Raw genomic sequence first — 26,933 nt, 5'->3', positions numbered from 1 at the left:
TCCCTTTCAATGCCCTTGCTGATAGAATATTCAGAAGTCCACCCACTTCTAAGAGAAATGCTTTTAAATATTTTATCCAATGCTTCTGAAGGGAGACTTAGGAGATACCTTAAGCTCAACAGCATGAAGGTACCTCAAAAACTGAAGGAGTAATTTCCTTCACAACTCTATGCCTTTAAATTCCTACAGACTCCAAAACATGCAGGAACATACACTTATCCTTGCATAAGAATTCCACTGACTATGGGTAAACACCTGCAGGATGCTCTGTAACAGCCTGCAATACATGCTGCACATGACAGATCACACTGCACTGAAGACTGACATGTTCAAGTACAGACTAATATATGGTTGGCAACTAAATAAAAAATCAAATTAGTTTATTACTTTTTCTTATTTCTACAGCTTAGGACTGATGCTGAATTTTAGGTCCATAAGTTTAAATGGCATGAAAACAACCACTGAAAATCGACAAATCATCAAGATTCTACAAAGTTTTAAATAATAACTCTTAAATGTGTGCCATGGCACAAACACTGTGTTTATAAATAAATAAAAAACCAGTCAAATTGTACGTTTCCTCCAGAATTCAAGCCTTCAGAGCAATGAGCAAGCTAAGCCTCAAGTTTTACTTATTCCATTTACTAAAACAATCCCCAATTCTACTGGAACATCTGTCTCCACTGATAGATGGAGAGAGGTTCTGTAGTCTCCGTTTCTCAGTACCTTTTTTGCCTTTCAGTACCTCTTTTGATTTTGAAGAATTGGTTCATTAAAAATTGATGCAATTGTAAGCATAAGACTTAAAAAAAAATCCACACCAAAATAAATGGAAATACTTATAGGTTACTTACTTTCAGCGTTAGACAAAGTGCAGGGATTGCAGTCAATCAAAGCTAACTGAAAATGCTGAAAAAAAAAAAAGAATTATTTGCTTTTTCAAACAAAGTAACACTAGCACACTTTGGCAAAGTAAATCAATTTTGTACTTGAAAATCAATACTGCATTTTACCACGTGTCTTAAAAGAAAACCATTTTCAATTTCTGTTCAACTGTTTACCAGAGGAAAGTAAATTTTTTTTTTATTGCAACCACAACAATGCCTGTAGTGATGTAAGATGGCAACAGTCATCTTCACAAAACCATTGGGACAGCACCTGGAAGAACGATGGCACCCAATGAATGGTCTGTCGTGGAAAGAAATAGCAAAGCTCTCCACTTGTCTATCTAGAAAAAATAGAACGCTCTTCCCTCAAATTCAGTGATTTTAAGCCTTTAAAAACTGAACTCTTGTCAAAAAGCACTTAATACAAATATCTTTATCATAAAACACGAGTTCAGAAGGAGTTCCTAAGTTCTTACATCTGCTTCTTCAGGTATTAAGATAACTTCAGTTAAACATTATAGATTGTAAAGCCTCTAAGTTCTGAGGCAAATATTGCACTCTTCTAGAAAGAAGGTCACAAAAGCAGAGCAATGAAGTCTATCTGTCTGGATGGGAGCAATCACTTCACAAATGTCATGTTAATCCACTGATCACTATTCACAGTTTGAGAGACAAGTGTGTTAAAACCAATGGAACAGGCACAGAAACTCCAGCGCCTCTGAACTCTTCCATAAAATTCAGAGAAAATCCCTACACGGTGTAGAAATTGGATTAATGTATTAAAACAACAGAGAACTGCTGTTAATAAATAGAGTTATCTGCAAAATGCAGTTTCAGGTGGCTTTTAATACCCAAAACATGACTGATGCTTTAGTATATTTTGTTTTGCTAGCACAAAAATGGTATTTTAGGTCTGACTATTCAGGATGCCAAACTAGGTGGCATCAAGAGCTTCCTGGTGCAGCTGGGAAGAAAAACATAATCCTTATTAATGTATATACAAATCCCTTTCAGTATTGTCACACTCAGAGCTACCAGATACTACCCACCTTCCCTCACGTGCTAATAATACCTTGTGTATAGCATGTCTATGTAACACACATCTCAGAGACTTGTAAGAGTTTAACAGACAAACAAATATCTAAGAAGCCCTAATTTTAACTGAAAAAAATATTAGAAAATTAATGTATTGTCCATAACACAGTATAAAAAGAATGCTGATGGCTTTAATGAGCTCTGTGAGGCACACACTGATGCAGCTCACTCCTCACTGACTTCCACCATCATTAGCAATATATAATAGCCTTTAAGAAGAAAACAAACTCAAGTAGAATGATAACACAAATTTATGACTTTTAATGAACATTTCATCAATGTCATCCCCAGAAGCGAGCACAAAACCTGGTGAACTCACATATGTTTTACTTGTGAAGTCACTTTTTAACCTTAGAGCAAGCAGTAAATAATAGTTTATAAGTATTATCTTATTTCTCTGCTGTGCCTGTTCCTTTTTCTACTGTTCAGCAGACAGACAACTTACAGTCTCCCCTCACTTACATTGCAATGCAGGTTGAGTGCCTCAGAGACATCCTTTAGTCTGTTACCATAGTGACTCTACTAAGCAGGCAACTTTAAAGAAAAAAAAGGACTAAATAAAAATAAAATGCTCTATTTTAAATTGCATTTTACCTGACAAAAGAAGAAGAAGAAAAAAAACACTCTGGCCTGTACACTGAGTATTCTCGATCTAAAAGGTACAAAATCCTTCTGGTACAGATGTGTCATCTTGCACTGTCACTTACAATTACTATGAGAAGCTAAAGCAGAAAGGAACAGATCTGCTCTCACCTAGCAATGCTATTATAAAAAATAAGCAGATCTAAAGAGAAACAATTGACAACTGTTTTGTAGGAGCTTTTCAGGAGGGTTATTGCAGAGAGACTCACTGAGAGAAGGCAGGCAACCATATAAGAAAATGGAACCATTTTAATATATAAATATGCCAACAGTATCAGTGACATACAGTACAAAAAAAAAGCATGAATATTCTCAGCAATGCCTCCTAAAAATTTAAATTTCCACTGCTGCATTCGCCGAGTTCTGTATTTTAAAATCCACATCCTGTAAATTTTTTAAGTGTAGTAAATTTTTACTAGGACTGTTCACTGAGCTACAAACAGTAAATAAACTGATAAACCAAAGCAGGAACTACAGAAAAATACACCATTTGCACGAAACAATTACCACAATTAAAAGCAATCCACAGAAACCCCAGAACCTTTCAAACCAAGAACCTCTGAAATGCACATACATGAGCAAACCTACACCTCTTGCCGGATAAATAATACATAGCTCCCCGTTAAGTATTCCAAATCAGACAAAAAAAAACCAAAACAAAACCCATGCATGCATTTTAACACATCAACCTCATCAGCCAAAAGCAGATCCACTAATCACAATAAAAAAAATAAATAAAAAAGAAAGGGAATAATTTCCAACTTCCATTTCTGCAACCAACAGCAGCGGCTGGCAAACATCTGCACCTCTCTCAAATATTGCAGCACTGAGGCTGCTGCTGCTGTGTGGAATAGTTGTTATGCAGGAGAGGCCGCTGCAGCTCAGAGACGACACACAATACCTCAAGGCAGACAGCAGTCTATAGAAATTCAAATCCCGGGTAAGAGGATTTACCTAGAAGGCATCGTTCTGAATGTTAAAAACCAACAGCCTCTCTTTCAAGGGCTGCGACTCCAGCCACAATCACCGAATGGCTCAGGCTAGACAAGACCTTTCAATATCATCAGGTCCTGGATCACCTTGATTTGTAGCCATCTGTAATTGCACAGTTATCTACAGTCCTTGACTTGCCTCTGATTGTGGAAACGATTCTGCAGGTAACCTTTCCATGGATCAGAGGAACAGTGGATTCCATATAAACAGAACTGATGAAAGCATTAGGTCTGGCAGTAAAATAACAGTAATCTGACACCGACTTAGGTTACATTAACATGTTATCACTACTAGAATTAAGACCAATTCTTTGCAATTTAAGGGACAAGTGCCCAAGTTTTCGTTGTTTCTTTAATCAACAAATGATCAACAAAAAACGAACTGTTTTCTTCTCAGTGCAAGATTTTAATACTGTCTCTGTTTACATCCAAACCTGAGACCTCAAAACAGTGATTCTACTCCCTCCTCCTCTCCAGGATGACATCAGCAAGTCTAATAGCTCTCGGTTCTGCATTTATTTAGCAAGCAAGGCAAGCCATCATCTGAAACCTGACAATTCTCACCGACTTACCATGAAGCAAAGCTCCATCATGACTCAGTGAAATTCTGTCAGGAGATGGCTTTTTCTGCCTATGTGACCTAGGTGTGATGCCCGTGTTCCTCAGAGCAGCCTTTGTTCAGATAAGTAGGACACGGAAAGCCTTGCATAACCAGCCAGGGCAGCGAGCCAAGCCTCCATTTGCCAGGGATCTCTGGGACCAGGGGAGAAGGTCAGGAGAGGACACGTCTATAGCGCTGCTGCAGCAGCTCATCGTGCTGCTCTCCAGTGCCTTCTGAGATCAGAACGAATTCAGCTCATAAGATGAAGGTTTGTGTAGTGTAAACACTCGGTTACTTTTGTCCAACATTCAAAAAAAAAAAAAGACTGGGAGAAAACTGTTTCACAGACAGGGCAGAACAAAGCTGCTTGAGGACAGAGGAAACAAAGGCCACATATACAACGCACACTGAATAGCAGCACTGTGCTCTGAAAAATCTCTTATTCTGACTAGCCCGAAGAGAAACAATATTTTCAAGCAGAACAATCCCACAAGCTGTGTTTTCACCGGCCAAAAGAAGGCTGCATCTGCATTTACTGATCAGCATCTTACACAGCGATTTTCACAAAGCCATCTCCACGCTCACCGCTGCCTGCACGTTTCATACATTATTTCTGCAACATCAGAATTTAGCTATTCCTGCTTTAGGAGCCTGAAAGGCTGCCAGCAGCAACAAAATGCCACAGGGAAACGGGATGACTGGAAGTCTGCCACCGCTGCTGCATCCCCGGCATCGCCGCGGAGCTGATCCGCCCGGAGCTGGGGTCGTCTCAGGACTCTGCCTCCAGCCCCCACAGCCGCCCAGGCTGCACAGAAAGCTCAGTCCCTGCCGGGAAGCTGTGCCCACACAACTATTACTGTAAGCCCTGAATGCCAACCTTGGAGTTACACCTCATAAACCTGGACCAGCCTGGACTGAGACACCTCTCACCAGGAGAAAGAAGGTCCATGAATAAAGTGCACCAGCAAAAATACTCCTTAGGACTTGAATGCTCAGCTTCTGAATCAACTTGATTTCATCTCCTCATGGTTTGTTCTTCCCCACCTCCCAAATGACCAAAGATGTCACGTAGCACATAAATTCAACTTCAGCACTTGCTCCTCCTCGTTATCATGACAGCCAAAACCCCAAGCAAAACCAGGTAAGAGTGAACAAAAGAAAACAGTCTGTAGGTCAGGCAATGTGATATCAACACCCACTGTCAAAACCAGTCACACTCATAACTCTCCTGCAGTTTGACTACAGGGCCACGTTACATTAAAAAACGTGCATGGTTTTACTTCTTGCCTGTGTCTCTTCCTCCCCCCACCCATGCAAACTACAAAGACCTGGAGAGCAATTTCATTCCCAAATGCTGCTTTCCATCCACTTACATTTTAATTAAAATAATCTTTTGACTCATTTCATCTTGCTTTCCACAGAATGCTTTTCATGTGAAATCTTGGATATCCACCTTGCAAGAGCTGAAGCCCTTTACTTTGTTTTTTACATTAAAAAAAGAGCAGCTGTTTCTGGTAGAATTACAGGCATAAAACTAGACATATGCAACTAAAACTTCTCATAAGTGTATTCATTTAGACTAGTTAATTTTTCTTTAATAACTAGAAATAAATACAGAAGATTTCAATGTCCAATGTTTACACTTAAAAATTACTAATCTAAGCCCACATGGAAGATAACTAGGTGGTGAAACAGCACTTGAAGGCTTGAAATCACAAATTTTCACTTTAATAAATATTTGCTTACTTATTACCCAGAAAAAGTACATAAAAAATGAATGATATGTCTACAACAGCTACATGTGGGCATACAATAGCTGCAGTAGCTAACAATATCTTTCATAAAGATACATATACAGGAGAAATATTTGAATAAGGGATGGAAAAGTGTCTGACTGATTATAAATAAGTACTTCAAGCTGTTCATCTGTATATCAGTATTTAACTTCTTCGTATTTCATGCATATGCATACAATTCATGCACATTTTCCCAATAAATTTTAATTCTTTTGCAGCCTTTTCCTTATCCTAATGTAAGCAGCGTGTTTTAACATTACTAACAAATGAGAACCTTTAAGAAGAATAATTAAAAAATTTAAATTATATTTAAATTGATGATTTACGGGCAAGATGAAAGCATAAGCCTGAAGCAATCTCCTGGAATAACTGTTTTGTGTATAAAAAACGAAGAAAAATTTTTGTAATTGAAAGGCAGAATCATTATTTCTACTAAAAGGCAGATAATCGAAAACATGAGAGATTTAGTTCTCATTTTTTTAAGGGTTTTGTTACCGGGTACAGGATGCACCTTTAACATGTGAAAACCAAATAAAATTCCCATGGCAAACCATTTCTCGGTTTGCCACAAAATAACCTGGTCGTGTCCAGCATTCCTACTGACCACCTATTAAAAAAAAAAAAACCCACAGAACAAACAAAATCCAACAAAAAACCCCACACAATCCACCACCAAAAATCTCCAACCTTTTTCTCCCAGAACGAATTTCCCAGAATGAAACCCCCTCCCCTGCACCACTCCCTCAGTGTTATCACTCCATCAGATACAACAAACTAATATTTCTTTTTTCCCTTATGTACAAATTCTACACTGTCCTCTCAGATATCACGGTGCCACCACAGCTACCACCACTAAACATAACATTCCTGGTGCCATTTGTAGGATACGGTGAACAGGAAGGGTCACCAGGACATGTAGCAAACTGTGAAAAGGTTGGGACTGCGTGGTAAACCTGAACAGCATCTTGCTGACACAGTAATCAATTAAAAAAAAAAAAAAAAATCCATCCCCCAACTCACTGCCAGTTGATTTTGGAATTAATTGCACTTTTCTGATGAATGGGGCAAATTCAGCTTTGGTGTATCACCTCTCAAGGTAACGCTGCCCCAGCTGTCATGTTACACAAGGACTGTTTTCTTCTCAACCAGAAGGGACACTGTTCTTTTTCCCTTAATGTAAGCCCGAAGGCCAAGTAATTTTCAACAGCACTGGTGTTCTTGCCAGAGTTTATGGCAATGGGATAGCGGAGCAGTCAAGGGTTCTCACAGTAATTTGCAAGTCTTAACTGCAGCAATGTTAAAAACATGCAAAAGCAGTAATTGATTTTGAAAAAACACTGGGAGTTGATTTTATGCTTGTTAAACAGCACTCTAGCAATTATCTTGATCATCAACATCTTAAAATAGTAAAAATTAATTTTGTGCTTAAATTGCTTACATAAAATACAAGATGATTTATGTTAATGCTCTAAAATTGAAAAAAACATGGAATATATGACCTTCAGACTCCCATCTTCCCCCTTTGCCTGAAGACTCTTACTGACAATGACTCTTACTGACAATGACTCATCTGTTGGCAATGGTTTATTCTTAGCAATTACAGACTTAACATGAATGTTTAAATACCATCAAAAACATTATGATATTTCAAAGTACATTAATGCAACGTTGGTACAATCTGTGAAATCCTGAGCAGTCACAAGCGAATACCAGACAAAAAGTTACTTCCACTTTCTGCCTCAGCGTAAACGGGGAGCTCAAAGTGGGCAAAGAGCCCCAGGAAAGCGTCTTTGCTCAAGGCCAGTCACTGTCAGTCTGGACCCTAAAACCCAATAACTGTCCTCTAAAATCCTGGATCCTTTTAAAAAGATCCACAAAACAAAAAAAAAAAGGTACAAGACAAACGTGTCTTTTCATTGCTTTGGGTTACTTATCTCTCTTTTGTGAAAAGATGAGATAGTCAGAGAACGTGACAGACATTGTGTGAAAACATCCTTTCACACTCTTTCACCATATGCCTTCCTCATTTTATTCTCCCCATGCTTGTGCATAACCACTGCACCAGGACTTTGCTTCGTTCTCTTCGCTAAGGAAGCATTTTCTGACTTGCCTCTCATATTCTTGTCACTCAGAGCTCTGGCTCAAGGTGTTTTTTGTTAATCTCAGTCAGACTGGCTTTTAAAGAAGCTACTGCCCCGCTTGCTCTACTTGCAGTCGACTCCTCAGTGGACATATCGTGATGTATAAACTGGTATGTTTCAATCAGTAATATCCTGTTTTCAAAGTAGATCAGTCTCCAGACTCTACCTTAAATCCACAGTTGAGCTGAACTGAAAACAGCTGAATCTGTTCAGGACTGAGTGGATTGCTCCACTTAGTCTTTTCTTTCTTGTTCCTCCCTGTTATTCTCTTCTAAGGATTGCAACCTCCACAGCAAAGGAAGCAAACCAGAAACTGAAGGTCTGACCGTCCCTCTGCCACCCCAGGGTAAGTTGCTTTTGTTGCTGCATTTTGTTTTTGTGATTTAACCACACAAAAGCAACAGAATCATGATAATTTTGCACTAAAAATTTTTTTTTCTATTTTCAAAATACTACTTTGGTGTTTTTCCTATTTGTAGCTGGTGCTTTGCAAATTTGAGTTTGGTATGCTCAAAAACCTTGTAATAAGGGACTGATTTATTTTGCAAAGTTGTGAACGTCAAACACAGTAAATTATTTAGATTGAATTATCATAGAATCTATTTAAATACTTGATTCACTGATAGAATTGCAAATTTTATGGCACAACAGGAAAAGGTTATCTATTTCTTGATCAATTTGTATAAAAAATTAAAATGCAGAAGTTTCTTCTACTACTTGATTAAAACATGACTACCTTCCTGAAAATTGAATCTTTTGTCCCAACTTCTTTAAAAATAAAACCAAAAAGTACTTCAGCATTTCTTTTATTCCCTACCCATCAGGACACACTAAATCTATCCCTAAGTTTAAGGCAGTAGAACCACCCAAACTCGCACATAATCCCTTCCCCAACAGAGTGATCCACCTCTGCCTCCCCATGCTCTCTTCCACCATTCACTGCACATCATCTCTCCTACTCCTGGGCAGAATCATCCTCTCCAACTATCACAACTTCCAACTCTACCCGTCTCTGCAGGTGAAACCTTGGACTCTGGATGAAAAAGGAAGCCTGATGAGAGAAATAGTTCCCACTATCACCAATACTGGAAGGAAAAATTGAGAAAAGCACTCTACTCTTTCAAACCTTGCACAACGTGATTCTGACGGCCTTGCAAATATCACTTCCAGAAAAACAAGAAAGGGTGCCACGAGATTCTTGACATCAAAAAATGTAATGCTTTCAGTAGGTTTTGGGAAAGATTAATATGCAGAAATATGGTTATAAATTACACTTAATTACAAAATTCTCAGCCCTGCAGGTTTATTTCCTAGCATATGCAGCTCTGTTAAAAACCACTTCATTTCTCCAAGACACACAGAGCTAAATTTAGAGGCCAAGAAGGCAAAAAATGGGCAAATTTGTTAAATGGAGGGAGATAAAATGACAGATTATAATCAGAAACCAAACCAGAATGTAAGCAGTAAAAAATCTGAAGAAGTACAGAAGAAACAAAGTGCTGTATTACCACAAATAACATCCAACTAATTAGCCAGAAAATACTGCCTTAGAAACTGACTCTCAAACCAGGAAACAAAAGAATTATTAACTACTAGAAAAGCAAAAATGATATAAAAATATGAGAACATTATTTTGCATGAAAATTTTCTATTTTCCTAATTTTAAGAACTTCCAGTTGACAACAGGGAAAAAAACAGAAACAAAAAATAAAAATAATAATAATTAAAAAAAAAATCATCAAGTAATCCAAGCTGCTAATTCTTTTATTTCTTACTTCAACTTTCTGTATATCCTCAGTCTCCCCATGCAGTTCACTAATTTAACCACACTGAATTTTTGGTCTTCTGGAATATCAGTGCTCATAGGTAATACTGCTGGACTCTTCTGGGTATATGTAGCACCTCAAACACCTCAGATCTGATCCTTATTCTGTTTAGAGACACTTCACACCAAAGCACTTCTATTTCTATAGCAGGTGGTGTTTAACTGCTCTGTCCTTATGTATTCCAGTTTTAAGATGCAACACAACTTGCAGGAAATGTTAATTCGATTTGGAAGGACTCAAACCTACCTTTAAACTAGACTCATAGTCTGTGTTCACTTTGAACATAAGCCCAAGTCGCAAATGAATTTCCTTGGCTCGACAAAAGCTGGGATCAACGTAAAGCGCCTCCTGAAATGCTTTAATTGCCCTGAAAGAAAAACACAGATTAAAAAGTTATTTTTTACTCAAGTATTACTTTATAATCAATGTTATTTATATATGGCTAACAGAAAGTGGATCAGAAACCAGTGTTGCAGAAGAACATATCAAAATAATGGTTTACAAGTAACGTTTTTGGTGCATGGCTTTTGATTCTTCAAAGATTGGGTAATTCTGTACTCCAGATATCCTGGTGTATTTGAAAGTCTAATCTTTTCTATTAATTTAGAGAAAGTAATATGCTGCATGAAATACAGTATCACACCTGATATTTCAGAAAGGATGACTCACGAACTAGTGCAACTTCAGAACAATACAATACAGGGATCGTTCATGTCACTGCCAACAGCCAGGTTGTTCTGGATTCCAACAGTGCAGAAGCAGCAGGAGAACAGAGGGCCTAGGAGAGATCAGGCACATCTCCTCCCACTGCACCAACCTGCTCCTTCTTCCACTTTCTCCTCCCTTTCCTAGCACCAGCGCCATGCAGGGACTCAACTAACACCTACTGCTCCATTACTTCCAGGAGAACACAGATACAAAAGCCTGCCACTTCCTGCCCTCTGTACCTTGCTTTCACATTCCCATCATAGGTGAAGATGGCTCTGATACTGCTTCCCTACCTTCAAATCCTCTCTCACGTGCCCCTCTTAATGATAGCACCATACCAGACAAAACAAAAATGCCATCTAGCAACTCTATCTGGGAGCAGAAACAACGTGGCTCTAAACAGGACTGTGTTGTCTCTCAGGCCAACTGCATAAAACTGGGACAGCTGAAATGCAACTAAAAGTTAACAGAATTAAAGTCACAGAGGAATTGAGAAAGAAGCTAAGACTCATTGTTGCCTGAAATCCAATGACAGGTTGAAACAAAATACCTTCACATACACCACTGCTCACACAACAATTCCGAAATCAAAACCAGTCCCAATTTAAGGTAGGTTTGAGCTCCCAGGCCGGAGAGCACAGTCCAATCTGCTGTCCCAGAGAAACTTAGAGTTCGAGGCCAAGTAGACAGGTGACAGGACAGCCTGTGCAGAGAGCTGTTCCCACAGGGACACTGGAGAAGAACTGACCACAGTGCCTAAAATCACACACTGCTTAGGAACGCTGACTTAACTGCTACTCTCCAAGTGCAGTATCATTTATGAGGAAAAAAAAGGTCAGCAGCTGCAAATGGGAAATTCTATTAATATTTTTTCATAGACTTTTTTATTTACAAAACACATCAATGATAATTTTTTAATTCATCATCAAAAATGCTTCTGCTGTAAAATTCTTACAGGCTTTTTTCTCACTGATGGTGAGCCAAAGGTACAGAACTTCCTCTAGACAATGCAACAACTGTTTGTACCTAAAGCATTATTTCACTTCTTTAAATAGAAGTTAAGAGCAGATGGGCTTAGAAAAAGTATTACATTTCTATTGTGGAACTGAAGCTTCCTTTATTACAACCCTTCAGAGAGATGTTCCTTACCCAGTACCCTACTTTTCTGCCTACACAAGGAAAATGAGCAGGTGAAGAGCTAAAGGGACAAACCTGTACCAGGCTAAGCAGTCTCTCACATCTCAACCAAACCTCCTTGGAATCAGATGGGTGGTGGTGAATCACCTCAGAGTCGACACTGAACTCAAAACAAACAAGGATCCATGTCTTGTAACAGTACATTCATCACCACCTACAAGAACCCTGCTCAAACTGGAAAGCCAAAGACTGGACTGATCACTAAGTGCCAGCACAGATTTTAAGCCAGGCTTTTGTTCTGCCAAAGGAAAGATTCTGTGATTATGTATTTGCATTTCTTGTCTTAACTCTAATATGGCACTCGGTATGTCAGTCACTGGTATTTAAAATCCATTGTTTTTATCTTGTTCAAAGATGGTATCCTAAGTTCTAAAAAAAGATGAAAACCACTGTCTTATCCAAGTCACAACAAAAATCAAGAATACAGACACTGCAGTTCTCTAACAGAGATTGTGACCATGCTCATAGACACTTTGGGAACTTGGCATTCTTCCTTTTAGCTATCTTCCTTGGTCAGAAAATAGTATTTCTGTATTTATTTCTCCTATGTCATGTCCCAGTTGCAAAAATTACAGAAAGGTGGATTTCTAAAAAGCTTAAGAGAATCTGTAAGAGACAAAAATATTCCTGTAGTCTCTTACTTACAGAACAGGAAATATTATTTATCGCCACAGTTGAGCAATAGAGTCAAAAAACCCGACAAAAATAATAAAAGACTTATAAGGACAGCTTTGAAATTTAGTTTGAATGTATGCTTTCATTCAAAAAAACACAAGAATGTTGCCTACCCCAGTCTTACAGAGGAGCACAGCACCTACAAACCAGTAAACTGTAATCAGTGGACAACATGAAAAGGTTGTGTCCCATTCAGCACAGAACCTGCTGGTCTGCACCCCTCCAAGGTTTGTGTATGGTTTATCTCTGTGCAGACTAAACTAACTAAAAATCAGGTTTTATCCTCTACTTAACTCTAGTCTTCATCTTCATTCCATATTGATTTTACAATTTGTAGTTTTTCCAGGATGAAAAACACAAATAATAACAAATAGAAATTACTTCCACTACTTCAGTAAAAAGGGGCATCCTCAAAATTTCCCCAATGAAGTAATCTGAAAGAGCACTTTCAACAATTTTTACCAATGGTAGTTGCTCATGTCTAATTTGGTAACTATAGCCTCATTTCAAATAGTCAGTTGAATTTTTTAATGGAATAAAATACTCAACCTGTGAAAAGACTTTTCCTCATTAACTCTTACAGACAAACAAGCAATTATACATCATAGCTGAATTATTATTGATGTAATTCCACCTACAAGAAACATTTAAACAAAATAGCAACATCCTCACGAATACAGGACACATCCAGAACATGGACTACAGTAAAAACCTCTGCTTTATTCTGGGATTGCCTGTTTTCCACTGCCATGCCCACTGCTTCAGACCTGGTCCCTCACTACATCAACAGCAAAACCTCTGCAGCATCACTGACATCCATTTCAATTTAAAGGGGTTGGTAACACCCGACACAGACACACTGGGGCTTGGTACAGGTTGGCACAAGAAGGATGTGGAAAGTAGGAGGAAGTGTTGTGGTAGTAAAGGGAAACAGGAGAGAACATGGCCCACTGTTGGAAGCTTCAGTTCTTCCCAGCTCATCTGTTTGATGGGTTCAGTTGGGCCATCCAGATACAGCTGAGTCACTTGAGTCTTGTACAGATCTTTGTTTTCTCTGAAACATCACTAATCCCATTTCTGTTCTCTATTCAAGCTTACATCCAGAAAGATACGGATCTAGAGGATCCAAGGCATCCAAGTTACCCAGATGTTTTCCCTCAAAGCTCTTTTATGGTTTGAACAAAACCAGAGGAGCAGACACAACCCAACAGCTGCGTGATCTGTCACACATGAAGCAGAACTTGGCTTCAGAGTCCTCCTTCAGGGATGATGGCACAGAGCCTTCCTCCAGTAGGTTGTGAGTCTCCACCACTAATTAAGTGCCCTTCATGCACAGACAGAACTTTTAATTTTACTCCTTCAGCAGACTAAACAAACACGAGTCCACAGGAGAAATTACTGAACGATGGCCGGGTGCCCTCGTACTGCAGAAACAAAAGACAGTCGTCCAAATTCAGCAAGAGATGACTCTCCTTTTGTTCCCTGATGACACTGACAACTGTGTGGTGAGAAACAACGTTGGTTGAGGCTACTAGAATGGATTAAAATCAAATAAGGATTTTTCTCCAGGAATGAGAGCATTTCTACCAACAGGTAGGAAAGGCTATCTAACACTCAGCAAAATGGAAAAGCAGGACTGGAAAACAGACACTGTGAGAGATGAAAAGCAGCTCTGGACTTTCTTTTTACACAGCACTGCTAGAGCAATTCAGGAAAAATAAAAATGACATGAATCTTCATCTCTAAATCAAGACTTCCAGAATCAATACTGCAGCTATCTTCCCACCCACTAATCCATACAACAATGCCTACCATTATGAAAGTGAAGAAACCAGATGAATAATAATTAATAGATGATTATATTAAACATTTAGTGAACTCTCATAAGACTTTTATTGGATGGCTTTGCTTGAATAGACTGTGAATAAAATCAGCTTTGTACTAGGCAAAAGAATGTAATAAACGAGCATCAATTTAACTATTCAAAAGTTAACACTTTTGTACGTTTCAAACAAAAACCATGAAAATCAGAGTGAGCCTACAAAATAAAAGAACCTAACATTATTCTAATATGCCACTTGATGCAGCTGGAGTGAAACTTCCTTTTTCTTATTCTTATCCTCTTTCAATTTTCTGACCACCTATTCTAAGCCTCATGTCATTCAATGGAAGTGATGTGAAGCTATGATGGAGTAATTCCTATTTGAAACTGGTAACCACAGTCTGAACATAAACAAAATGTACATACACAGCAGTACTCAGGACACTGCAGTTTATGAAATACTTTTACAGTCTTCAGCTACAACTCCTCTGTCCTCAGGACTGCAACAGCTGAATGGTGAAATATTTTGAGCAGCAAAGTCTTAGTTAGAACAGCAGCTGAGAGTACGGTTTTTTCCTATCATTAGCAGAGTTTTCATCAATCCAATAAGTGGTCTGCTGTACAATCACAGAAAGACAACAAAAAGAAAGTTAACTTGATGTCAAGATCCAATTTTGAATCTGAGCTGAAGAGTCAGAAGCAGAGATGGTCGTCCTAGATAATCATGATATCCAGCTACTGAGTGATGATGACAGTGCTTCTGCTCTGGCCAGGATCACTGCAGATGGGTCAGGAAGTTCCACTCAGAGAGGACCAACTTTCCTCAGGCAGCTCTGTCTTCAGCCATGATGGAGGTGAAAAAAGGGGTCTGGATCATCTCTTGCATCTTTGACTTTTTTCAGGGTCAGTGCTGAAGGAGTGAGTTTTACACAATACTCAATTTTTACAGCTGGTAAGGAAACCCTGGACTGAGGAGCCTCAGGGCAAGGAGCCTAAAATGAGGCAGTAAGGGTGACTGATCTCAGCTTCTGCAAGGTGTTTCTAAGGAATCCTGTGTCTTTCTTACACACATTGTCCAGCAATTTGCAAGGTGACAGTCACTGGAAACACTGGAGGCTGGCCTTGGAGCACCACAGTGGGATCCAGAGGGTGTTAAATCCATTCCAGGACACAACAGCAAGACTTGGACTCCATCCCTCCCTCTTGATGGAAGCCAGTGTAAACCAGCAGATGACAAACCAGTCAGACTCAGAATCCTCACTGAAGTAAGGAAAAAATTTTGTATCCAAGCCACTACACTTGGATGCAGGTATTGTACAGAAATGAAGGGTAGCCTTGGACTAACTACTGAAATTCTTTTATGTTCAATCTAAAAGACAACTACAGAGGACATGAAACTATTCAAGTGATGTGAATATCTCAGCTAACCCTATTTATTCATTTTCTAACAGCAGTGAAAATCAGACAACCACTTTGCTTACTGCTTGATGGTAAATGGCATAAAAGAAGGAAGTATCAAAATTTGAGATCCCTAAGACCTATTTTACTATACTCGAATCAATTTATGGAGCTGTTCCCTTATGGCAAATCTTACTGTTATAATTGCATGGAATAGCTTTGGGATGATCACACTGTTGCAATGTTTGTATATGCGTCGAGAACATTCAGTACTTGCACAAACAGTCAAACAAAGCGACCAACATGAAATGCTGCATCAGCCAGGATTTGTACTTAAGATAATGCTGTAAAGCTGCATTAGTACATGAATGAGTGTACAATATTGAATTAAAGTGAACTGCATATGCTTCTTGGATCCAATCCAACACTTCTTTTTATGAAAGCTGGAAAACTTAAGGAATAATGTCAAAAAATACGAACAAGAATTCTAAAGTTGACCTTATTCCTGCTTGCTTTTTTATTATCCCTGTGTACATGAGAAATGAAAAAACCTTCCTTTTAGGAGGACTATGTACTTGCCTCTCATTAAAATCTCTTAATATCCCAAGTGGTGTCAATTAAAAAATTGGATGAAGCATGGTATCTTAAACCATCTTAAACAGCCTAGAGGCCTCCTCTACCTGCTTGAAATAGAAAGATCTGTGTCCTATGAGCATAAATATATGGAATAAATGCAGCAGGAAACAAGACAGTTTGACTAGCATTTCACTCTGAGAGAAGGAGGATTCTCCTTGCAAACTGCAAGAGAGTTCTGAGGAGGATTAAGGTCTACCAAGAACATCCACTGTAAATGGCTTGCTCTCGTCTCCATGTTTATTGTGATTTTGTCACACCTAAACAACCCACAACCACACATCCCACTGCTCTTGTCCCAAAGAGAACACAGAAAAAGAGGGGGAAAAGGTACTCAAAGGGGTTAAAAATCACTATTGCACAAAAAGGTGTAAGACTTTACCTACATTAGATTTTCTTCCTCTAAGAATTCTACCCAATACTTCAACGATACACAACTTCCTTAGCACCACACCATGTGTAACTTTGTTGCATAAATGAAATGGCAAATATGATTATTCTACACAACCTTAATAGAAGCTTGATGTGCAGTTTTGTCAGTTAAGGCACCAGCTTTTACTCATGTTCTCAACAACCTCACCTAAAGGCATGGAAGAAAAATCTAAATTAATTCAAAACTCTAATTTATTAATACTTAGGCCTCACAATCACCTGACTCTGCTGCTCCATCCTCTGTAAGGTGCTAAATAGCACAATCTGCTGATGGCAAAAGCCTGTGTTGAACTGTTATATGAAAGATTAACTACTCTAAATCTAAGTGCTTTGTGTTATTTAATTTAATCTACCACTTTCACAGTGCAAGTTGTAACAACATACACCTTGTAAGACCTTGTGCACAGAATACTTTTGAATGCTAAATGTTGAAGACAAGACTGCATAAGAACCAGAACAATCTGGAACTCGGTGAAATTCAACCAAGGCTGATCACAACCTTAAACAGGGGGTTCTCAGGTTTTCTGAAAACTTTTCTGTTCTTCTCTTTTTAATTAAAATGCAATAGAATTGCATGTCACATACAGTACACGGCATTCATTTCACTGCTATCAATAAGGAAAGCAGCAAATTGCAAGATAAAAAAAAAAAATCCATGTTCTGAGCTCATGACTTAACCAACCTATTTTAATTTGAGGACTGAAAGTTTATGTACACTATCCTGAGGAAAGCAAAAATCTTTTGTCTTAGAGATACATAAAAACAATTTCCTGAGGGGTGGAGGGAGGAATCCTCCTTCACTGCTCCAACCCATCAGTGGGTGGTCACTGAGTGTCTCTGTAACTGCAGTCACGCCTAGTTCAGTGAGACAATGAACCTTTTCAGTAATCAATCAAGCAGTAAAGTCACTCTTACTGTACTAACAGTGTGTAACAAAGCACTGATATAAACACTACACCCTTCTGACATTTTTGCAATGACACTGACTTTATTCCCTGCAGGAATAAACCCCAATGAAAGTTTGAGGACCTTTCAGTAGAACTCCAGTGACGGAGTCCATTCTGTTCACCATTCACCACTCTCATCACAGATAAAGCAAAACCAAAAGCCCAACTGAAAACCAACTCTCCCCACGCCCAGCAGCCCTGCTCAGTCCCCAAAGCCATGACAGAAATTACAACTCTTTAATTCTCAGTTTTTACGTCAGTTTTAAGCACTCTGATTCAAGGGTGTGTGCTGCTTCTCACGTCCAAAACTCTCACCTGATGCGTTATGTAAAAATTTCTGACTACCAAGTGCAATCAAAACAAGCCCATTTTGCCACCTCTTTTCCAAGAGGAAAGTTTTTTTTGTAAACAGGCTTTCCAACATGCACAGGCTACAGACTACTGATAACAACAATTCACAAAAGCCTGTTGAGTCATTCTGCTCCATCCCCTTTGCTGAAGGGTGTTACAGGGAGCTAAAGTTCTCCTGTCAGTGATTTTCCTTTTCAAGCAACTGCTGTAGCTGCCCCAAGTCAGGTATGAGACCCAGGACAGTTTCACCTGCAAACATCGAATCTATAATAAAACCAAAATTAAACTATGGTACACTCACGCTGAACTGAAGGTGAAATACTCACACACCCATGAAACCCCACAGAAACTATCAGTTTGTTCCAACTTACCATTGAAAGGCATTGTAATGGAAGTAGACCAAACCAAGGCCATATAAAAAGGCAGCATTCTGTAAAGGAAAGAAACAATGTTTAAACCCCGGATTAGACAACCATATGCTCTAAGATTCAGTTTCCAGCGTTTTATTCATCCTTTGACATTCTATTTCCATTATAAGATAAGTGTATTTAAAATTCACCTTGAACACGAAGAACCAAAAGGAAAGAATGAAAAGATGGGAAGACATTAAAAAAAAAAAAAAAAAGTGATTCTCCATGATCACAAAAAAGGGGATATTTTTGGAGGAAAAGTAACAATAATATTCAAGTACTTTTACATCAGAGAAAGCGATCTGCTCTGTTCTGCTTGTCCAAAAGCAGAGAAGGAAATGATGAAGTGGAAATATTTGGCAATTTAATATAATAATAATAAAAAATTTATTACCAAACACCATTTCATAGTCATAATAATTTATACTCACACAAAAGTAAACAAAGCTACACACTGTAATTTCAGTGTCTAATGTAGAACATTAATTAAATGAATCTGAAAATATGCTTAAGGAAATGTCACTTTTCTGAATATCAAAAAATACAGACCATCAGCTTCAAACCTATGACAATCATATTTCTTCATCATTAATCAAATTTCTATTTCCTATCTCCCTATTCTGCTGAAGGGAAGAAAAAAACCAAAACAACAAACAACATTCCCCTTCTGGAAACCCATTTTCCCTCCATTTTCTTTTCACAGAAAACTGTGATTTGCTTCTAAAGTGAAATTACTAATGACTTTTAATGAATGTTTAACTATCCAGTTCTATAAATAATTAATATATATTTCCTGAATTCTGAAAAACAAACAAATTGCTTTTTCTTTTGCAAAGTTAGGCCACAGCACAGTTGTTTTCTATTTAGCAGAGCTATTCTATTATTTACAGGAGATAACAATGCACATGCTGCCTATGAACATTTTTAGGCTTTTCTTATATACAATTATGATTCTGAAAGAGCAGGTATAGATCCCAAAGCTCTGACACATGGACAAGAGCTGGAGTTTCCATTGTTGAAGACTGTACTTCCAGATAATCCCTCTTCCAGCTGCACACACTTCAACAAGTCAGATTTATAAGCAATTCCAAACAAGGAATCCTAGTTTTGCCTTAAAACCAATCCCGATATGAAAGTTATAACCAAATTTCACCTATAAAACAAGTGGTAGCCAGAAGACAATTCAAAATACAGCATTCATCAGAAACAGGACCTAATATGACAGTTTCATTATTCCTCATTTGCATCTTCTAAGTGCAAATTAAAACCAGGGGAAGTGCCAAAGATCCTTTCACAAATACAGCTGGATCATGGCTTTGGCAATGGGCAGCTTCCAAGAAAATGCTGTGGTATGACCAGATACCACGGCAATCAGAGCACTGGGACACGTGATCAGGAGAAGTGGAGGGGCAAGTGCATAAACAATAGAGGATGACACTTTAATACAACCGTAAAACCACATTCCTGTTTGATTCAACAGAAACACAACACGGACATCATAAAGATAAAAGAACTTCCATGTTTTTTCCACTTTCCAAGGGTGCTCTGGGAACAACAGACAAGGTGGAAGGCAAGCTCAAAAGCTGAGCATGTGGAATACCATGATTTAAAAGTAATTTTAAATGAGGAAGTAAAATAGATTTTCACATGTGCAGCATGGAAGCCTAAAAAGTACAGCACACCCCAGGAACCTTCACTGTGCTCGGGTCAGGCTCATTTGTGGAACAGAACTTCAAATCATCCAGTATCCCCTCTGATATCCCCCAATCTCAGTCCAGTCTAGATCATCATCAAGATTGAGAATAACAATGATCACAAAAATCCCCTTTGCCACCCTGCAAAATTCAAACAAAAATATGCCAGACCACTAAAACTTCTTCAACCTGCAAAGAATTTGATTTCCCCTTATGGAATCTATCCCAATTCAGTCCAAGCAAGTTAGAGATTCAGAAGCATCTCCCTGATGCTATTTTGATCCTAAGGGTTAATAATAACCAACTTTGAAGGCACAAGAGAACCAAGATGCAGGCGATTTTTCAAAATGTAATTTATGTATCAAGTTCACATAAAGCTTTCAGATGGACCACACACCACTAAAATACAAATAAACCATCACTGTCCTTCCCTGTGTGGCTGGTTTTCCCATTCTTCTCTCACTCTCCTTTAGCCTTAGAAACCTTTTGGGACTGACCTCAGAAATATGTTAAGCTGCCACTGTCTTCTCAGTGAAAAACAGGGCAAGATTTAAAACTTCACCTCAAATGCAGAGGTGCAAATTCTGAAGTGTCAGTGTGGATCATGAATTGATCTGTTCTGACACACTAATGCTCTAACCCCATGCAACACCATAAGTACTGCTTGTTGATAATATTAAGACCAATCTAAAAAACTAACATTAAAAAATATCTTTTAAACTGCGTTTGAACCTGGAACAGGACTTTCACAAGGACTGGGAGGCACCACAGTGTTCCAATGCATGGCAGTACCTTCCCACAAATAATTCAAGGGGAGATACACATGAAGTTCACTACTTTTGCACAATACCAAGTTCAACAGGCAGTCAAGTTCCTACTGGCAACAGCCACTATGAAAGGCTACAACAGCTTAATGCAGATCAGGACCGAGCAAGACCACTACATAAAATTTTCATCTGCAAAATGTCCTTTATCTTAAAATCATAAGATTCTGTGACTGTTTAAAAGCAACACAGCCCATCTTAAGAAATCTCTTCTCAGTTGCCTCTGTTAGTTTTATTTGACAAGTTTCTCACAAGCAATTATCCATTCCACGTGTTCCAGTAAAGATTACTCTTGTAATTTTGTCCCTGCTAAAAACAGCTGGTGAGGCAGAATTTAAGCCAAGTTTTTTCCCTCCAAACATTTTTTTCAGTGAGAAGTAGAGAACAAAATTATCTTATTACAAGCCTTTGCTTGAATTTCTTGACAATCCACACAATTTCTAAAGACTTCATGCTAGCAAAACTCATTCTTTGGCTATGAACTTCTAATTTAATTTTTATGTTATCTGATATTTTTCACTAAAATCTAGAATAAAAAAAAGATACAAACCAAAACAGACCGTGCTTCAAATCTGAAGCTGAATGTTTGGATTTTTTCATTCTACAGTCATGCTTCCAGAAGCAGAGAAATCAGAAATGCTATTTTCAAGCTGACATCATTTACATTTTCTATGAAAAAATGTTAAAATGTTTCATACCAACCACTAGATGGCTCAAATACCTCTTTCCATTTTCCACGCTTACGCAATTTAGGAAAATTGTCAAGCTTTTATTGTACATTCTGCTACTTACATGCACTGTTTAAGGCTGAAAAACAGTTCAATTCTGTTTTATAAAACAGTGTGCCATATACATTTTGACAACAGGTAACTCAGAAGGCAAAAGTACATCTCTATGTACCTTTTTAGGTAACTGATATGAATAAGCATATTGGAGACTTTCGTCTTGTCTGTTTTGAGCAATCAAGCAAAAAAAAAAAAAAATTTAACCAATGAGGAAGACTCCACCCATCTCACAGGCCTTCTATCAAACAACTGGTTTATAGTCTCTTGAAGTAGCAGATGGAAACAGATCTCCACCATTCCGTGAGTTCTGTTCTCCAGGCATTTCAGGCCAAGTCCACACAAAGCCCTTTTCTCCACCTTTAAGGGTGCAGGCAGCACATCCAGTAGGAAGATACAGCCCAGCCCGTCACAGCGACACTTTATCTGCAAACACAGGGCCAGAAAAATGCACCTGTCCCATCTAACAAGTGGCCACACTCACAGTGAGATAACAGACACTCATCTTGGACCGACTCTACAAATGCATGGCTGCCACATCTGGGCCCAGATGTTCCCCACTAGTAACACACTTATTATCTGCCACGTGCAGTTGAGACCCAGTTACTGACTCCAAATTTGTGTTTTATAAACACATGAATTAACCAAGAAGTTATGCTGGCCAACGAAAATCTCTCCAGTGGGCACTGGAGAGTAGAAAAAGATGTTAAAAGACTCAAAGCAGTCTCAGGGCAGCATCAAGGCAGGGCCTTGCCATTTAAAAATGAAAAGGAACAGTTTTTGCTACAGTTCCATGGCACTGCTGATTCAGAAACATTCCCAAACACTGCCTCTTGTTTGTGCTGACACAAGCACTTTTAGAATACTACAGCCAACTGAATGACAGAACTGATCTGAGTTATTAATAACCAGAAAAAAGGATTATTTAACTGGATCAGTTCACTGGTAGCCCCCCATAACCAACAGCATTAGAACAAGTAAGACAATAATTAAAAGCTCTCCAAGCCTACACTGCTACAACCAAAATGCATAACAAACCTACAGTGACTTTTCAAAAACTACTGAAGCCTCCTAAACTACGTATCAATGTTTGACTTGAGAGAAAACAGAACCTGTGGATCAGCACAAGATGGATAAAACATGAGATGCAATCACAGCCTCCTGTCAGCCTCCTTCGAGCAGGTCCTTAACCACTGAGACATGTAGGTAAATGCACCATTTCTTCTATCAATACAAATAAACATCTCCAAGGGGGTGTCAGAGGATGGTGCCAGACTCTTTCCAATGGTGTCCACTGACAGGACAAGGAGCAACAGCCATAAACTAAAACACAAGAAGTTCCATCTCAACGTGAGGAAGAACTTTACGTTGAGGAGGGCAGAGCCCTGGAACAGGCTACACAGGGAGGGCATGGAGTCTCCCTCTCTGGAGACATCCCAAACCCACCTGGACGTGTTCCTGTGTCACCTCCTCCAGGTGACCCTGCCTTGGGAGAGGGGGGTTGAACTGGATGATCTCCAGAGGTCCTTCCAACCCTATCAATTCCGTGGTTCTTTGTGACTCTCTAGGGGAAGGGCCAGATGGAAAATAATTCACAGAATAATTCACAGAATAATATGCTCTCGTTAAAAAAACTATGATAAAAAGATGGAGTTCAGCACCCTTAGGAGAGACCAGTGACTGTTTTTCACCTGCTTACAACTGACATGCATCAAAGTCTTTGATGACATATTAAAATCAACTCCAGCAAGGTCTGAGCCCTTTCCTGAGCTGCCCAAGTGCCAGTGGAACCCACAGCCCAGCCCACATCACGGCAGGCTGCACGAGACACACGTGGGCAGGCGGCCACTGCTCCTCAGAAAACCCAACCAGGAAAACAAGGTTTTCCAGTTTACGTCGCATCCTGTGGTCACAGGGTCTCTCAGCCACCTGTTCGAGGCAAAAGAACTGTTTTTGTGTTTAAATGTGTGAATATGTTTACTTCTTTAGTGGGGGAAAAAAGAAAAAAAAAAAAGAAAGATGAAGTTTTGACACTACGGTGCCTAATCCTTCCTCCTGATACTACTCAATACGTAGTAACAGCTCCCTGGAGAGTTTGTACAGCATAAAAAATTCCAGTTGGGCTCCTGTGCACAAACAGCTCCACACCTTTGGGAGCTGACAGGCTCTAGCACAGAGATTTTAAGTGTTCAACGAAGAGGAGGGGAGGGTTCAGATAAAATTTGTTTACTTTTGTACAAACATGAAGAAGAGAGCTACCCATCTCCGTGTTTGCATCACCTGCAGAAATACTAAGGTCCCTGTGAGGGGAGTACTGCAGATTAGTATCATTAGTCTGGGCTTGAAGGTCTTCAAGAAATGTTATAGCACTTGAAAAATGATTAGGTGATCAGGATCTCTAAAATACAGACATCTCTAACAGGCTTGCATGACCCTGCTTCTTGAGCAATAATCACAACAGTCAAAAATCTTGTTACTGGATGTGTGCCTGCATCCCAGCAGCCATGTGAAAGAAATTAATACATAAAAATCATTATTCCTGTGACAAATATATTCTGACATACGTAGTATCTTGGGAAATAACTACAAAGTAATTCCACATTGTAATATCTTGGTAAATAACTACAAAATAATTCCTCACTGTCTTTAGATGATCTTTTCAGAGAGTAAGTATTGCCAAAATACACCTACTAGTTGTAGAAGAAAACTGGCTAATAGATCTTTCTTAATTCATAAAAAATACTTTTTTTTTTCCTTTGCCAGAAAATTTCTTAACAGAAGTGAAGCAGAAAAAATGAAACTAATAAAAACCAAATAAACAAAAATCCCACACCATCTACAGAGTTTAATTTCCCCCCTTTGTAAGTGGTAGGTATCTTTTACATTACTATACTCTCCTCCCCTCCCCACCCTGTTCCCTTCTCCTCTTTAGGAAAGCCAGTACATTTGTCCACACCCTTTGCAACACCCCATCAGTGCTGCATTTCCACACTGCCTACAGCTCCCCTCTGAATGGAAACTACTCCTTCAACTCATCAGCAGCACTGCTGTCGCACCAAGAACACTGCTGTGGCCCCATTTTCACTCATGGACTGGAACACACATGGCAAGACCTGCTTGAACAACTGAAGTGGGAGCCTTGATCCAACACTGTCCCTCCTGTAGCTTTCCTGCCCTATCTGTAAAAAAAGCTCCTTGTCACACAGCAAAGGACAGGGTACATGAAGACAAGACTACAAGAAAAAACCCACAAACAGTGACTAACTCGAGACACTCAATAATTTCAAACGTCCCTGAGTAACACGCTCTGCAAGGCCCACTTTATAGGGAGAACTTTGTGAAAGACAAAATGATAAAGCAACATTAAATAACTCAAATCCTCCTCTTTAATAATGGAATCTGTGCAGCTTTATAAACTATTTCCTTATCCATAAGCAAACCTAGGGCCCTTGGCAGAAGGGATTACTGACCAACCCCTGTACCTCCTCACATCTGTCACACAAACAGCCAAGCAAATGTCTAAACTGTGATTGTTGCTACAGGGATCTGACTTACGTTCCCTCCACTGAAGCTTATAAAATTTCACTTGATGTAAACATCTCCATTTTTCACTTGGTACAAATATTTTCAATAATTTAAGTATTTTAAACAGAAAACAGTATTTTTCTTAAACGAATCAAGTGAGCAAAGGTGTCGTGCAACGCACAAAGACTAAATTCACTTTGACAGACATTTTATAGAGATGATTCACTTAATCAAATTTAATACTCTCCCTAAGGATACCCTGAACGCTGGTAACAATCACAAAGTTTCTAATTTATTTTGTATGGTGATTTAAAAAGCAAAACAAAACCAAAACAGTAAAACCCACAAACAAATAAACAAACCAACCCCCTCACTCCAAACACAAAGCCTTTTTTGAGACTGGATGCTTTGTAAGTAGCCCTGTTTGTCCAATGTTTGCACAAAAAGAGAAGATCTCTCTGGACATCTTCTAGTCCAACCCTCTGTTCAACAAAGGGACAACTAGAGCAAGTTTCCAAGGATGATGTCCAGTTGGGTTTTGACTGCCCCCAAGGACTGAAAAATGTGTGGCCCCACAAACTCTCAGGGCAACCTTCTTCATTATTTAATCACCTTCACAATAAATTAATCAATTAAATTTATTTTTCTGTGTTTAGAATTAATTTTATGGTTTCTGTTTGTGCCTGCTGCCTTTCCTTCTTTCACTAGGCACCACCAGGAAGACTCTGGCTCTATCTGTGCAGCTGGGTAAGACACCCCCGAGCCTTCTCTTCTCCAGGCTGAACAACCCCAGCTCTCTCAGCCTCCACCCTTCGTACAACAGATGTTCCAAGCCCTTACTCAGTCCTGTGGTCTATGGACTTGCTCCAGTCTCTCAGGAGCCCAGCACTGGAGCCAGCACTCCTCAGATGTCTCACCCAAGCTCAGCAGAGAGCAAAGATCATCCCCCCCCACAACCTGATGGGGATGTTCTGCCTCACACAGCCCCGGATGCCACTGGCTCACAGTCACCTCCTGCACCAGGACAGCCTGGGCCTTTCCTGCAGAGCTGCTCTCCAGCCTGTCAGCCCCCAGTCTGTGCTGGTGCACCGGGCTGTTCCTCCCCAGACACAGCACTTGGCCTCTGTTGAACACCGTGAGGCTCCCTAAAGGCCGTTTAGCTCCCTCTGAAGAGCAACACAACTGTGTTGTCTCTTCCTAGTTTTGTATTCTCTGCAAACCTGCTGAAGGTGAACTCTACCCCGTAACACAGGTCATTGGCCCAAGAAGACAGAGAGCACTGGCCCCACTACCAACCCATGGGGTAAACCACTGGTGGCTGATCTCCAGCTGGACTTTGTGTCGCTGTCCTGGTTCTGGTTGGGATACAGTTTATTTTCTTAGTAGCTTGGCACAGTGCTGTGCTCTAGCTTTAGGATGAGAATAATGCTGATAACCCATGAATGGTTGTTTCCATGAGTGGTACTCACCCCAAATCAAGACTTTTCAGCTTCCCACGCTGTGCCAGGGAGAAGCTGCACAAGAAGCTGGGAGGGTACATGGCCAGGACAAAAGT

The 26,933-nt window shown here is 39.4% G+C and overlaps 1 protein-coding gene across 19 annotated transcripts in view; it reads right to left on the bottom strand.

Annotated features, from left to right (window-relative positions):
• KDM6A (lysine demethylase 6A) overlaps nt 1-26,933 on the bottom strand; it is a 150,564-nt gene that overhangs the window by 57,954 nt on the left and 65,677 nt on the right. For 17 of the 19 annotated variants that reach the window (XM_050334017.1, XM_050334019.1, XM_050334020.1 and 14 more), the window contains exons 5-7: nt 18,515-18,573; nt 10,227-10,347; nt 855-909 (exon numbers count right to left, since the gene is read on the bottom strand). In XM_050334017.1, the coding sequence (XP_050189974.1) occupies nt 855-909; nt 10,227-10,347; nt 18,515-18,573 (235 nt within the window). Of the gene's footprint in view, nt 1-854; nt 910-4,188; nt 4,282-10,226; nt 10,348-18,514; nt 18,574-26,933 lie in introns of those variants that run through there. The other 2 variants (XM_050334033.1, XM_050334034.1) reach the window with 1 other exon arrangement.

Source organism: Myiozetetes cayanensis, unplaced genomic scaffold, assembly GCF_022539395.1.
Source record: "Myiozetetes cayanensis isolate MyiCay16 unplaced genomic scaffold, myiCay2020 scf5-8, whole genome shotgun sequence".
Lineage (NCBI taxonomy): Eukaryota > Metazoa > Chordata > Aves > Passeriformes > Tyrannidae > Myiozetetes > Myiozetetes cayanensis.
Note: the sequence above shows the minus strand (reverse complement) of the source record. Positions and strands in the feature narration are given on the sequence as shown.